Raw genomic sequence first — 15,235 nt, 5'->3', positions numbered from 1 at the left:
CAGTTTAGAGAAAAACATACACACAGACATACGCCGTCAAACGGACCCTCGAGGGCGTGGTAGCGCTTTCCTGACCACCTGGGGGCCGTGAACTGCGGATGACCCCACGTTTGATTTGTGAAGGGTTAAAAGAAGGAGGGAATGGGAGAATTGTGTGGCTAAATGAGAGGAGAGTATCATTAACCAATGAGTGATGGGTTTTAGACAGTGCAGGCCCCTCCTCCTAGCACTGTCTGTCTCACAAAATTGTCCTAACATTCAGCCTGAGAGCTGCTATTTATTCAAACATCACCGCCATTTTGAATACAAATGGATGGAACCGTGTGGTAGAGAAAATTGACTAGGTATAAGGTATTATGATTTTAAGGGGGCATATCAAGGAAAACTTGAACTTTCCCTCCTTTGTCTATGCACACACACAAAAACTATAACGACCTTGCAGATCCACACAACATCAATTTGAGAAATAATAAAAAAAAAGGGTAATTTGGAAATCATCATGATTATGACAAAGCAACCACTGATGTATGACTGCTGATGCATCAATGACGATTCAGCAACTTGGCCTGTCCTAATGATTGAAAGTGAGGTTAGACAATAAGAGAGGTCAATTACACTAGTAGTCAAAAGTTTAATACTTTCATTCAGCAAGGATGCATCTATTTTAAATAAATGCTGTTCTTTTGAATTCTCCATTCATCAAAGAATCCTGAAAACTGTATTCTGTCATTGATAATAAGAAAAGTTTCTTGAGCACCAAATCATATATTTTTCTGAAGGATCATGCGACACTGAAGACTAGAGTAACGACTTCTGAAAATTCAGCTTTGCCATCACAGGAAAAAATTACATTTTAAAAATTTTACAATATGTTATTTTTTTTCATGTATATTTAAAAGTAAATTATTATTTAATAATGAAATATTTATTAAATTATTCATCAAATAAATGCAGCCCTGTTGATCAAGAAACTTCTTACTGACCCCAAACATTTGAACAGTATTTTTTTTTTCACTTCTTCTGAATAATATGAACCTTGGTAAAGGTTTTGGCACTTGGTATGGGAACTAAGGATGCTCATATTGACCGTTTAACCATTGACCGATAGTAAGAATTGTGACCGATTAATACTATCAGTTAAACGGTTAAGTTGTTGTTGTTGTTGTGTTTTTTTTTTTTACGCTTTTGTTTTTGTTTGAAGCAATGGGAAAGGAGCGGCCTACTGCGTAGGACCATTTCGACAGAAAGGGTGACGAAGTTACGTGAAAAGTATGCTACGCGGTATTACAATACAGTAGTAGTACAAGCTCTTGACTGGTGGAGGAAAGCAAATGAAAGCGTTATCTCTGTATTTCCCTGGGATCAGTGCCATATGAAGCCTTGTTTAAGGTGTTTCCTAGTGCGGTTTTGGTCACGTTTACTAAAGAAAACATTGTCACGTATGTTCTTCTCGCCACTGTTGGTTTATAGAACCATTACTCTGAGTCGCCCTCTGTCGTTTCAAAGAACAGCACAACTGTGAGCGTGTCGAGTATTCACTTCTCCAAACAAATGAGGCACGCGTGCAGTCAGCTGATCCGTGGAGCCTCGAGGCTCGTGCTGCGGAGACTTAAGAAAGTAAACTAGGCTTTCTTCCACAGGTCTAACTGTCAACAGGCTGTGCTCCAGACTAACCCACATCACTTAGACATGTTACTTTTTAACAATTAAAAACCAGTCAAGGTGTGGATTGAGGTAGGCCTGCTATTTTTATTTGACAGACAAAAAAAACTATTCCGGTTGTTCAAAGCTTTAAATGGATTCAGTGTATTTTTGTTTTGTCATCTCAGTTTGGTCATTATTTAAGTGAAAATATTTAGTGTAGGCCTATTTATTTTATGCTTTTTATTTAAATTATTTTATTCTGTTTTTCAGTGTCAGAAATGTTGCAGGTGCATGAAAATGTGACAATGTGTGAATCCAGGCTCTGTTGTTGAGCTGTTCTGTATGTTCTGCTGTTTGCACAGTACAATAAACCTTACAAAAAGAAGTTTTTTTAACGGGTCAGACACTCGTCAATTGTATTTTTATGTAATGCCAATTCAATATTATAATCTTATCAGTTAACGGCTAATAATCGATTAATGAGCATCGGTTGTCGGTTGGGAAAATTTATATATATATATATATATATATACACACACACACACACACACACACACACACACACACACACACACACACACACACACACACACACACACACACACACACACACACACACACACACACACACACACACACACACACACACACACACACACACATACATAAGGACTAGATTAAAAAAGGTTAAATGATCCTGAAAAAAAGTCAGGCAATCAAAATTGCATTCGAAATGAACGAGACACATTTAGTCTAGTGGAAATGTTTGGTACTGCGCCCCAAACATAAGCTTACTGAAAGCTAATTTTTTTGAGACTTCAAATTATATATATATATATATATATATATATATATATATATATATATATATATATATATATATATATATATATATATATATATATATATATATATATATATATATATATATATATATATTTCATAATAATAAACTTCTATAACTATTTATGGAAAAGTGTAGCGCCTGCACCTCTCGCAATTCACAATGCTTACGCTATGTCTGATGACATTGCACACCAGTTATGGTTGTCAAATGTCGTCAGATATTTCTATGATGGATATAGATGCACTTTTATTGACTTCAAAAACAGAGCAACAGTCACTGTCATTATGATGCTTGGAAGAGCAAGGAAATGGTTTAATATAACTCTGATTTTATTTGTCTGAAAAAAAGATATTGATATACACCTAGGATGGCTTGAGGGGGAGTAAATCATGGGCTAATTAACATTTTTGGTTGAACTAACCCTTTAAAAAAAAATGTTTCAGGCAAAACTAGACCTGATAGCACCCGCTACTGTTTTTCAGAGCACATACTTTGTGCAGCAGCTAGATATCTCATCCCATATGCAGTATTGATGGACGATACTTGAAACAGAGGTATATTTACATGAAAGAAACGACACCTCAGTATTTATGACACGTCCTTGCTGAGGCTCGTCACACGGCGGCTGCTCTGACGGCTCTAAGTAGGGCTGGATTGCGCTGCCATAACCAATTTAACATGGAAACTGTGCGCTAGTGAAGAAGAGCTACACACACACACACACACACACACGCGCGCACATACAAAAACATGCCAACACACACGTCAACACCACGCTGCAGCAGAACACGAAAACGGCTTGTCTCCTATTGCTGGTCAATGAAAAAAATAAAATCCTGGCACATTTATGCTTTTACCAAATATGATTGACACATCGTAATGTTTTGGTTTAGAACCAGTTTAGGCCTGCGACACTGAATTTGTGAGCCTGACATATCACGACTTTCAATCTAAAGTAAGATCTAGACTGTCTATTGTTGATTTAATTCTTCCTGAGAAAGTTTGTCTTGCTTTTATAAAGCTCAGATCTGTTAATGGAAGAGTAAATGTTTGCGTTCCTCGTTTTGAGTCACCTGACTTTTCTTCTTTACAGCACATCTGTTCATCTCAAGTTCCCAAGCTCACAGACTTTAGGGGCTGAGCAGAACAAGTCAATGATCAATGATGCGTCCCTCGGTTAAAGTTCCACCAACCGTATGGCTTTCAGTCAGCTGGACAAGGTTAATGGTTGATCCTCATGTGTGTCGCAGCCTCTGCGTGTGTATGTGTGCACACGCTGAAGTCTAACTGGGAAGCATATGGCTTTTTTAAAGAAAGCGGTGGCCAGTAGAGAAGAAGGAAAAAACAGAAAAGGGGAGGGGAGGTGGGAGCAGATTTGAAGGGGACACCCCCCACTGATTTCTCAGACAGAAGATTCAGAGCAAAGCTTAGCGCTATGATTGACACTGTCTGGGCGAGTCTGTCTCCAAACAAGCTTTAGGCCTCTCAGAACATGTGGCATTTGGCATTTGAATGTGATTGTGTCCAAATCACTATAAACACCTATAAAGTTGAGTCTGGGAGACTAGTCACGACATGTTTGCCCGTCTATTAAAGGATATGAGGAGGATTCGAATACAGTTCACGTCCCTCAAGGCTTCTGTACGTGAATGAAATAAGAACCAGACGTTATTTTAGTTGCATAGGTTATTTTAAAACTGATATCAACTCTGCATGTATTTATCAAAGATCCTGAAATATGAATGCCAGTGATTCATACTTTAGGAGATGATTCGAAGACGAGATTAAATGTATAAATCAAAGATTGGAAATAAAATATGTTGCCCATCTAAAACGAAAACTGTTTTACTATATACATCCCCTAGATGCCTTATCAGCCCCATAAAACTAAGGACAAAAAAGGAAGTCCAGTGTCCTATCAGTTAAATAAAAAAATACAGCTATTTGGAGGACCTACCAGCTATTGTCTGTGTGCGCAGGCTTTTATCAATGAAGCTAATAAAAGTGACCCTCAGCAGGAGATGAGGGTGACACGCGGCTCTTTAGCTAGCTTTAGGGGTGATGGACTGCAAATGTGGTCTTAAACACAGCACGAAAAACGAGCAATGAAAGTGTCAGGGTAAAAACACTGAAAATCAAGGCATTTTGTGCAACCGTTCGAAAATGGCTCGTAAAAAAGGGGAGCCAAGTCTTTATGAGTGCGATCCGGAGCAGTGCATTATGGGGCTCAATGAGAGTGTCAACACAAGCTGGAGGCTTATCTTTATCCACTCATTGTGTGTCCAGTGGCTTAGTGCTCATAGAGGAGAATCGTAACGCCTCTGATCAAGAGTGGAGGGAGAGGGATCTCCATTCTTACATAGGCACATCAGGGGAACCCAGGGATTAGGTTCTCTTTTTTAGTTCCTGTAGGGCAAAGGTCACACTCTAACAAACAAAAATCCCATTCTCGAGCATAAAGAACATAATCCACCACTACGTATGGGTGAGAGGACGATTTCAGACTTGAGAGTTTGTTGTACTCACCACGACCTAGTATACACGCAAGTTTGTTTTCACAGGTGACACGATAACCCAATTACCTTAGAGCTTGTGAAAGTACAGTTTTTACAGGAATAGTTCACCCAAAAATAAACACTCTGACATCATTTACTCAGCTCCAAAGCCATGACTTTCTTATTTTCTGTGGAAAAGAAGAGGTTTTGAAGACTGTGCCAACCAATCTTTTCCATTTAATTACAAAAATGATGGCTCAAGCTTACAGGTTTCAAACAGATGCAAAAGCAAGCAAAAAAGTGGTCGTTGCGACGTTTTTTGTAAGTTTTTAAAATGTTTTTGAAAGAATCTTTTAGGCTCACAGTGGCAGCATGGATTTGATCAAAATACTAAAAAAAAAAATCAGTAATATTGTGAAATGTTACAATTTAAAAATGTAATTCTTCTATTTTTAATATATTTTAAATAGCAATGTATGCTAATTTTTGTGGAAACTGACACTTTTCAGGATACTTTGTACAATACATTTTGAAACTTCTTTTGGAACAGGAATATTTAGTAACACTCAACACAGTATCTGTCATATCTGCTCAATTTAATGTATCTCCTAAACAAATTAAAAACTATTGCTTAAATTAATTAATTTTATATATATTTAAAAAAAAATATATATATATTTTAAATCACTGACTCTAAACTTTTGAACAGAAGAATAACAATTATAATCTTGAAACCTTCAGTTTCTGTTTATTGTAAACTGTATGGAAAAGGAGCATAGAAATCTATTATTCATTTTTAAGGTTCTACAGAAGAACAAAACTAAGTTTGGAATGACCCAAGGAATAGTAAATGGTGACATAATGTACATTTTTGGGGGAAGTAACCTTTTAACAACTAATCAGTCAAAATAAATCAGATCTCGCATTGCCATACATGTTGCAGAGTCATAAAGACACCTACAAAGCTCTTGACGATGGCTTTAAAGTTGAGTATTAAATATCCACAGGCATGAAAATAAATGTAGCAAAGGTTCAGTGCTCCTTCACACAGACATTACCCAGAAGCCCCCTATCTGGTCAGCCATAACTCTTGGTAACCAGGAGCACCTTCTACAGCAAAGGGCCATTCATTTGGCTGAAACAGACCACGACACCTCACTAATACTCTTGCCTTTTACAAGCCCCTCTCTCTCACACACATACTCAAACCCTATCAGCGTTCATTCAGGCCGGCCTGAAATGGGGCTGTATTTCAACCCCCACAGAGGTGTTGTACATGTTTGTGTGTGTGGGTGCATGTGGGGCCTAAGAGGGGCCTGTCTCTGTAACGGCCACGAGTGATGGAAGGCCCAACAGGGCCACTAAGACTGTGCACTAAGATTGTTCTAGACCCCGGGGCCTCGGAGGAAACATATATCCACCTGGCAACAGGGCAGCATGCTATGAATGCGTATGTGAGTGTGTGTGTTCACGTGTGCGGGCAGATCTAATCAAGGGCTAATAACAGCACAGAAGAAGTCGTTGGCCCTCGTAAATCAATGTGCAAAATAATTGCTAATACACTGGTTATCGATTAGCGTTGGGGCGACTCATTTTCGGAGGCTATGGCTACGAACTAACAAAGTGACAAGGGTAAAGTGTTATTTCTCTGCTGCGCAGACAGCTGGGCTGCGCAGAGGACTGAGGCAGGCAGTAATTCTTAATTGACACCTGTCAGGATAATGACTGCAGTCCCAGCTGCTGCGGGAGAATTTCTCCCCACTCCTGTTCATCTGTCAGCTCTAATACCTTTCTGAGCACCACTCCTTTCTTCTATCGCTCGCTCGCTCCTTTCTTTTTTTTCACTTCCTCCTGCATTTTTGAATATAACAGTTTACTCACTAAACCCTCGGTTTCCTGTTCGCAGTCTTCTTCCCATAGACCTTGACTAACAAGTAAATTTTTTCATATAAAATTACATATGAGTTTCATGCACGTTAAATATACATTGGGTCTCATTCACCAAACGTGCATGAAGTCTGAGTACTAAGTTTACGTGAGAATTACTCCTTACAAATATAAAATTATACAGAATGAGAGAGAGTGCTTGGTATCTTTGACCACTCCAACTAGCCCAAACAAGTTTGAGTTTGGGGACGGGACTACTATTTTTCTGACCAATGACAGATTAGGGGAAGTGATTTGTAGACCTGTTTGAATATTTTTCGCAATATTGTTTATTGCAGACATTATTTGAACTTACACAATACAGCGTACGACTTTGGTTTAAGAAAATAATGCTAAGGGGACCTGTGCTTTCTCTCTTTCATCTGTCTTTAGCTGGTCTTTTGTGTTCGAGCAGGCAGGATATTTTGAGATGAGAATACAGTGGTTGATGGGAGGAGGAACAGCGAGTCCCAGGACGTGACTTCCCTGAGTTTGAGGGGGCTTCATGGTTGTTTACTTAACATCATCAAAGAGCTTCCTTTCGTTTTATGCTCATCTGTCAAAATGAAGTTACTAAATATGAACGCATGACCGCAAGGCTTAAACCTCAGTACGTTTAGCAGTCCTTGATGAAATGTCAACCATTGAAATACAACATTAACTACACTATCTATAAAAATATGCAACTAATCAGACTGTGTCACAAACAGCATCATCCTGTTGAGACGCCACACGCTCCTCAGATCCCACAACACAAACATCAAACCTCAATCTCCTGCTGGCCCGTTATAAACATCGGCACGGATCTGTTGGCCAAGCCGTTTGTGTTTTATCTGATGAGGATGTATAAGGCGCTCCATGAGGAAAACGGCATACTGGGATGAGAAAACTCCACCGAGCCTCTAAAAACACCCCATGCTTCCTGTGAGCCAGGAAAAAAAGCAAGGGAAAGCAGCAACAGATGAGTGCAGGGCAGGACAGAGAGAAGGCAGACGTGGGCTCCCCTGGGTAAACGTTGACCTCCGTGTACTCCTCTAGCTTGGAGACTCCCGTTGCTGGGTCATGACTTGAGCTTTTCTCTCTTTTGTCTTTCTTCCCCCTCCCTCTCATCTTTCTGACTCACTGTGGACTAAATTAGCTGAGAAATGAAACATGGGGGATCAAAACAGACAGGACGAGAAAGAGAGAGAGAGAGAGAGAGAGAGAGAGAGAGAGAGAGAGAGAGAGAGAGAGAGAGAGAGAGAGAGAGAGAGAGAGAAAAAGAAAGTAAGAAAAAACACAGCTGGCCCTTTTGATAGTTGAGTTCCCATAATGCTACAGTACCTCTAATCCAAACCTCCTCTGGTGACACGCTAGCTTTTTGTGGTCCTCTGTGTGCTCGTTTTTTTTCAGCAATTATCAGCAGACGCACAAACACACGTCTGGAAGTATTCTTAATTTTAGACTTTATGAAACTTGAGGAAACCAGATAACTCCCAAATGTGTCTAAGCTCATTAAAACCACAGAGCAGTGTTTACCGCAGACTGTGTACCATGCACACTTGGCTCATACTAAGTCCCAACATATTTTCATTTTGATCCACTCTTCCCATAAAACCTGTCATCGATCTTCATTAATCAAACTCAACCTCCACAATCTCGGACAAGGGGAACGGCAAGCTCGGGACTCAGAATAACTGGATACGCTTTGATTTCCTATAGGCCACTGGCTTGATCCCCAAATGCAAATTAAACTATTAGTTGTAAGTGGTGGGTCCCAACATGAATATTGACTAAATGGGTCAATGTCACCTGTTAATGACATGAGAGCGGATGAGTCTACCCTCCAGCGAAGCCAACACAAGGTGAGCCCAGATGTCACGCTGCATTCTCTCGTCTTGTGGGAGGATTTATTTATTTTGCTAGCATGAAAATAGGCATTAAAGAAAGAGACAGATAAAACATGACGTCTAAATGTCCCCCAATAGATTTATTTCTATTATTTGTGTCATACATGCAAAACAAATGGTGGTAGTCAACTCCTATCTTTTAATACAAATACATCACAAATTGAGAAATGATAATCCAGTATATTTCACATTTCTCACCAGATATGAGAATGAATATGAAGAGACACCAGGCTGTTTAACAGACAACAACAAAACCTCCACATCTTTAATGCAACATAATAAATCTTTGTTAGAAAATAAAAAGGCATTAACCTCACACTCGTGCTACAAAAACACATAAATCACAACTGAGTTGTAACAGCACTGCACATAATATAATCTGTAAATGCAGGCTGATTTGTATGTAACGTTGCACTGAGAGACTTAAGCAAAGCGAGCCGCTCAACAGCACTCAAATTCTGACAGTATTTTCAGATTTCGAGAGCGTGGTGCGATTATTGTCAGCAGGAGCATGGTGTGTCGGTACACTCAGAGCTTGAACGTTAGTGCGACCAATGACACAGAACAGTGGTAAGTCCATCAACATGGAGACGGAATGATGGCGTGTTTGCAGAGCACCAGGCCCGATTGGCTAACGCAGGGGCATTCTGATTGGCTGCCTCAAATGCTTTCTGGGCCCAGCGGTGCGGTTAAGAGCCTGGATTACCGAGGTCATTAGGCAGCATTGCCACGGTGACGTGATTAGTCAGGTAGCAAAGTCCATTTGTCACCTGCACCAGAAAATTGAGTTAATTCAGCACTACAGGCTAAAGGGACTGTATAATATCAACTTGATTACATCAAGGCAGCTGCAGACCTGACACTTCGCTGAATTTGTCAGCTTTAATCGTTAGAGCCTGTCACAAATCCATCAGGAGCTCAGATAATTAGGGTTCCTCCCTAATGAAGCCAGCAGAGGAACCTTTACCTTTATGTCGGATAATTAAGAAGCCTCTGGTGCTGAGGACAGAATGCGTTTTAATGACTCCCCGTGCTGGTTACTCCCTCCTCACGTTTTATTTTTCTTCTTTCGAGTGAGCTTGTTTTTTTTCCCCAATCTCATCTCAAATGCGAATCTAAACGGAATACAATTTAATTGTCACGCTTACATTTAGGGAAGAAAAGAAAAAAAGGGCAGTTATCTATGATGTACATATCAGATAAAGTTAAACTGGAGAAAAAAGTAAAAGCAGCAAAAATATTTCAAACCACCTCACGGCAGTGTTTACACCCCGGCTATCCAGAGGACGGAGGTGCGTGGAATGGATGCAAACCGAGCATGTCTATCTGCGTGGGAGGTTGTGAAAACACAAAACCAAATGAAACCTGGAGCAGCGGAGAGATACCGCATTCATCGGCGAGTCCTCCCCTGGCTCCTCTCCTCGCTGCTAGAGCTCAAACTCACAGACACAGTCTGTGCTCTACGTGGGAGGCCCGTGTCTGTTTCAGAGAAAAGCCAGCAAATAAATACAAATGACTGCAGCAGCCCAACACAGAGAGGGCCACTCCGATCCCACTGCACCAAAACGACCTAAGCCCACAGCTGATGCATGTAAATCACTCAGAGCAAACAATGGCAATGATAGCAACCAAATCGAGGCAAACTCATCCGTTAAAAGAGGTGGAGCATAACTGAGAAGTGGAGCGGTGGAACGGAGGTAGAAAGTGCTTTTAGTACACAGCGCAAAGCGTAAAAAAATAAATAAATTATAAAAAAAAAATCAGTCAGCTCAAATGATTTAGAAGTTTTAGTAAAAACAAATCACCTTGTCACGCTAAGCGGCTTTTCTTTTTATTCCCTCAATCAATAATTCCTAACATTTATATTTTGATGGATAGGGGAAAAGTGTCAGGCTCTGGGAAAAACGGAAACAATGTGCCTGCCAACTTTTGAATGACCATTAAAGCAAATGATGAACATGCCTGTCAGAATAGAGAAAATTAAATCAATATTCAGCTGAGGTGGAGGGGGCTGATGGCTTGTTTTTGTGGAGGAGCTGCCAGGTCAGATTACCAGGCGCCATCTCACCTCTGTGAGCTTTCGAACTCCCCACGTCAGTCTCGCCATACAGCCAGGGAGACTAAATAATCCCTTAAAAATACCATTTCCCTCCAATGAGCAGAAAGGTACACGTAAAAACCAAGGAACAATAAATGTTAGTCAGTGGAAACGAATGAAGCGTCAACTGTGTATCGCGCTTGTTAGCCTTTATAAAGTCGACCTCGGTTACAGCAGTGTGTCTGGTATGTCGGCGGTTCCCTCATCAGTCAAATATCAGGGCCTAATTCTGCAGATCAGTAACTCTACTGATGCTTGAACTTGAAAGAGAGCCTTCATTCAGAAGAGAATGGACCTGTTAGTCACAGAGATTAAATGGGAGAAGAAGAAAAGAAAAAAAACGAAGGAAAAAAAAGAGAACACCAAAAGGACAAAATGGAACTCCCTTAGTATAATACAACAAAACGGGTAAATATATAATGGCTAGTTTGTGTTCAATTGCCTTAAAAGATATTCAACAGCATTCATAACTAATCAGAGATCTGCTCTCTTGATCTTGATAGAAGATTCATTAAAAACAGAAATCTTATAACATCAAAGAGCACAGGTACATTTCGCATGAATAAATTGAGCTTAGAGGAAAACAGATCTTAGCACAGAGGCCTTGCTCAGTGACATCTATCAGGGAAGAGATGTTCTCTCTGCTACATTTTGTGCTCTCGACACGCCCCAGCAATCCCTTATCCCCCTCTCTTTGAATGTCGAAAAAAAGTAGTGTATAACCCTGCCGAAAACTTCTTTCCTTTCTCTATTTTCTCGCACGACGGGGGCAAAAGTTGTCCTTTGAGTGGCTTGGGCTGCAAGGCGCATGCGTGTTTCCATGGTGAATGATTTACTGATGTTTATCAGGAATGAATAGATCAAAGGCGGCCACATGACAGGCGATCAATCAAGCATCAAATCAAGGATGGCAATCCGCATCTAAATAGGAGAACTTGAGCACTTTGAAACTACATTTCACTGGACTACATAGGCCACGGTGGAGTGTGAAGTTTTAATTTGGCACAACTTCAAAAAAAAAAAAAAAAAAAACTAAACTCACGCATTCATTTGAAAATAAATTAATTCTGCTAAATGAATAAAATGCATTCTAGTGAAATTACCTTTGTATTTAACATTCTTGAAAAGTTAAAGACGAACAGAAAACAAATCAAAAAGTCAAAAATTGCAGTCAATATTTGGTTTAAGCATTTTAACCTCACATAATAATGACGTGTGGGTGACTATGTTTTCCCCCCTATGTACTATTCGTAAACAAAACATGCATGCACCGCTTACCTGAAGATCGCCTCGGCGCTTGCTGCTTTCTCCGCGGCATGCTGTCGTCCCACCCTCCACTTGACTTCTCATACAGAACCAAAATGCCAGTGACGGGGGGAAAGAATTAATTTCAAAATGTAATACAAATCATGTATTAACGCGTTCCTCTTCTCTTCGGAGTCTGTCTTTTTATTCCACCTCTTTAAAAAGTCACTTTGAGCCGATGCAAAGTCTAAGAGGGGTCAATAGGTCTTGGGAGGTTGTAGTTTTTTTTACAGACTAAAATGTCTGTAAAAATAAAAAAGGAAGGTGTGTATGGCCGACACGTTTAATAATTATAAGTCATAGCATGATTGCCAAGAGCTCAAGATATATCTCCCGTCCATGTCTAACGGCGCATAAACACAGAACAAAAAAAACGCTTCCTTAGGTTCTCCTTGGATTATGGCAATAGTTTGTAGCAAAACGGAAGAAACTTCCAGTTGTGGAGAGCCCGTCCAAGTGTATTTCCGTCCTCTCGCTCGCTGGAAAGCCTAAAAACCGGGACAAAACCAAGGGAAAAGACAGGCAGACAGGAGACAGTTAATGTCAGTCACAAATGGGGCTCGAGCTCAGTGCGCATTTTCAACGGACTAAATTCCCCACGCGCGCAGTGGAGAGTCTGCTCGTGCTCGTGCTCCTCCCGATATTCACCAAACACACTGTCCGTCCATGCTCAGGGAAACATGTGGACAGTTGATTCGGGCGAGCGTGACGCGTTTACTACAGAGCGATATATAAACAAAAAACACACTCTCTCGCAACGAACGTAAACTAATTACTCTTTTAAAAAAACAGAAACTCCAGGGAGCGAAACGGCATTCTTGGTCTCGCGGCTCTTCGCTGAAATATGTATCGCGCGTTCAGGATGCGTGAGCGGTTCAGACAGTCTCAACTGATAGACAGACACATCGAGTTGCCTTTCCTGCCTCTCTCTCTTTACTCCACCCCTCCAGAGCGTCACTCTGACAGTGAAAACCCACCTGTCAATCTTTTTAATTGTTCTGTTTTTTCCCTCCCCACAAAACAGGATCGTTTGAAAGACAACGAACTGCCTTTTTGGAGAACACATCACTTGTTTGTATGTTGTCCATTCAAACTAATACACACAGCATACGATTTAATAATAATAATAATAATAAAAAAACATAAAAACAGTGGTATTTAAAATTAAACTATGATCCCAAATAGTCATCGTGAAAATAAGTTTCACGTCACGCGCAAACATTCAAACGCATAAAGGCGGGACGTCCGCTGCAAACATTTAATTTGATTTTGTCCGTTTTTCATGCACACAACAACATTTCTTTGATCCTTTCACTGTATTTTATTCTTTTGCCAGGTTTGTTGATCTGTCTCGACCACGTTTGCCAAGGCGAACAGCACTTTACGAACTATTCCAGGCGTTCAAACGCCAAACGGAAATTATTTGCGACCTTTTTCCATCCCCGAAAAAAGGACAGTTGGAAGTTACAGATTGATTCGTTACACCTTACTAGGAAGTGAACACTTTGCACGGGAAGGGGAGGGACTCCTGGAACAAGTTGAGTATGACCGTAACAAGCCTCTCTACAACGCTTACACATTACTTATTCATCAATTGCAAAACATCCAGAAATTAAATAACGAGTCCACGGTGTTAGACATTTCGGATCCTATTAGGTTAAGAACCGTAAAAAAGCCGCGGCATATCTGCTCTTCAGTACTTTGTTGCCACGGTGTACCTGGCACCCCCCAAAATCACACTTAAATCTCAACTTTGTTTTTGTCTTTAAACCAGCGTTGACGCAATGTCCACTCTTTCAGTAAGTTGGCGAGTGGGTGGGTGTGTTTTTAAATCGCTCGGAAGGGGAACGCGAGAAATGTTCTGAGGTGGCCTTGGCTCGCTCCGGTCGCCTGATGATGTTTCTAACGGATTTTAAGGTTCTTCGACGCGCGGCGGTTCGGCGCGCGGGGATTCTGCTGTGATTTCAGCGGATGATTCAGCCCGTGGACCGACGCGAGAGCTTCGCCTTGCACACCGCATACCGGTGAGTGTACACATTTGTTAGTATAGTGTAAATTGTGTGAATAAGCCAGGCTAGGATATTACACATCACCACCACCGAAGCGTTCATATCTCGGCACGCGACGTTTAAATCATGTTCTTACCTTTGACGGTGCTGCGCATCCTTGAGCTATTGCCAGTTGCAATCTAACTGATCATTTATGCCGTACGCCTGTCGGTAGGGTCTAATAATGTGGAAATATGTCCAAGTTCCGCCCCAACATCTGTCCATCTATCCATCCTCGCGACTGCCTCGATCAGCCTGTCGCTGTTGATGGCTCTTACGTCACCAATCTCCCATCAGAAACTCATCGGGCTCAAAGAAGCCAAGATTTCTCCCGCTGTAGGGCAGGAGTAGCGCTGGGCAAAAAATGCTACGGTTTCCCGAGATTATTGCGTGTTAACAACAGATATCTCTCGGTCTCGGTGCAAGACAACGGTACAATGATAATTAGCTTGTCATATTCAAATAAACGCATGTGTTAGAAAAAAAAAATCTGTGTTTTCTAACAGCTTAATTTCAACTTTTATGAAACTGTTGTTTAATTATAATTATCATTACATTTTTTTCGTATTATTATTATTGATTTATCTGATTCTTATTATCGCTGTCGTGAAAATCTGAAGCTGTTCTTCCACTTTTCTTGACCAGTTTCTTCCTGTGTAACTGTCCGAGTGAAATTCACAATGACTGCTTTGTGCTGTTTTGTCGTGGCATTTATATCAATTAGCATTATCCTAACAGACTTACAAATCAGGGCTTTTCTTTCCTTTTTCTTTCTTTCTTGTTTGGAGCAGTTCTTCCAGTTTTGTCCTCCAGATTTATTGTTTGGTGTTCAGCATTGTGATGAAGTTCCCTTAAAGGGGTTGTGCACTTAAAAGGGATTTAACACTTTATATTACAGTGCCTGTGCTAAACATATATTAATATAAGTGATTACAAGCGTAATAAAAATATGTATTTACAAGTAAATAAAGGAGTAAATAAAT

The 15,235-nt window shown here is 40.5% G+C and overlaps 1 protein-coding gene across 2 annotated transcripts in view; it reads right to left on the bottom strand.

The window, feature by feature from the left end:
- tshz1 (teashirt zinc finger homeobox 1) overlaps nucleotides 1-15,235 on the bottom strand; it is a 237,971-nt gene that overhangs the window by 21,267 nt on the left and 201,469 nt on the right. The window contains exon 1 of one of the 2 annotated variants that reach the window (XM_067426623.1): nucleotides 12,178-12,318. The exons of the other annotated variant lie outside the window; for it this stretch is intronic. Coding sequence (XP_067282724.1) covers nucleotides 12,178-12,217 — 40 coding nt within the window. The 5' untranslated portion in view covers nucleotides 12,218-12,318. Of the gene's footprint in view, nucleotides 1-12,177; nucleotides 12,319-15,235 lie in introns of those variants that run through there. 2 annotated transcript variants of the gene reach the window in all.

The sequence above is a fragment of the Pseudorasbora parva genome, chromosome 19 (assembly GCF_024679245.1).
Source record: "Pseudorasbora parva isolate DD20220531a chromosome 19, ASM2467924v1, whole genome shotgun sequence".
Taxonomy (NCBI): Eukaryota; Metazoa; Chordata; class Actinopteri; order Cypriniformes; family Gobionidae; genus Pseudorasbora; species Pseudorasbora parva.
Note: the sequence above shows the minus strand (reverse complement) of the source record. Positions and strands in the feature narration are given on the sequence as shown.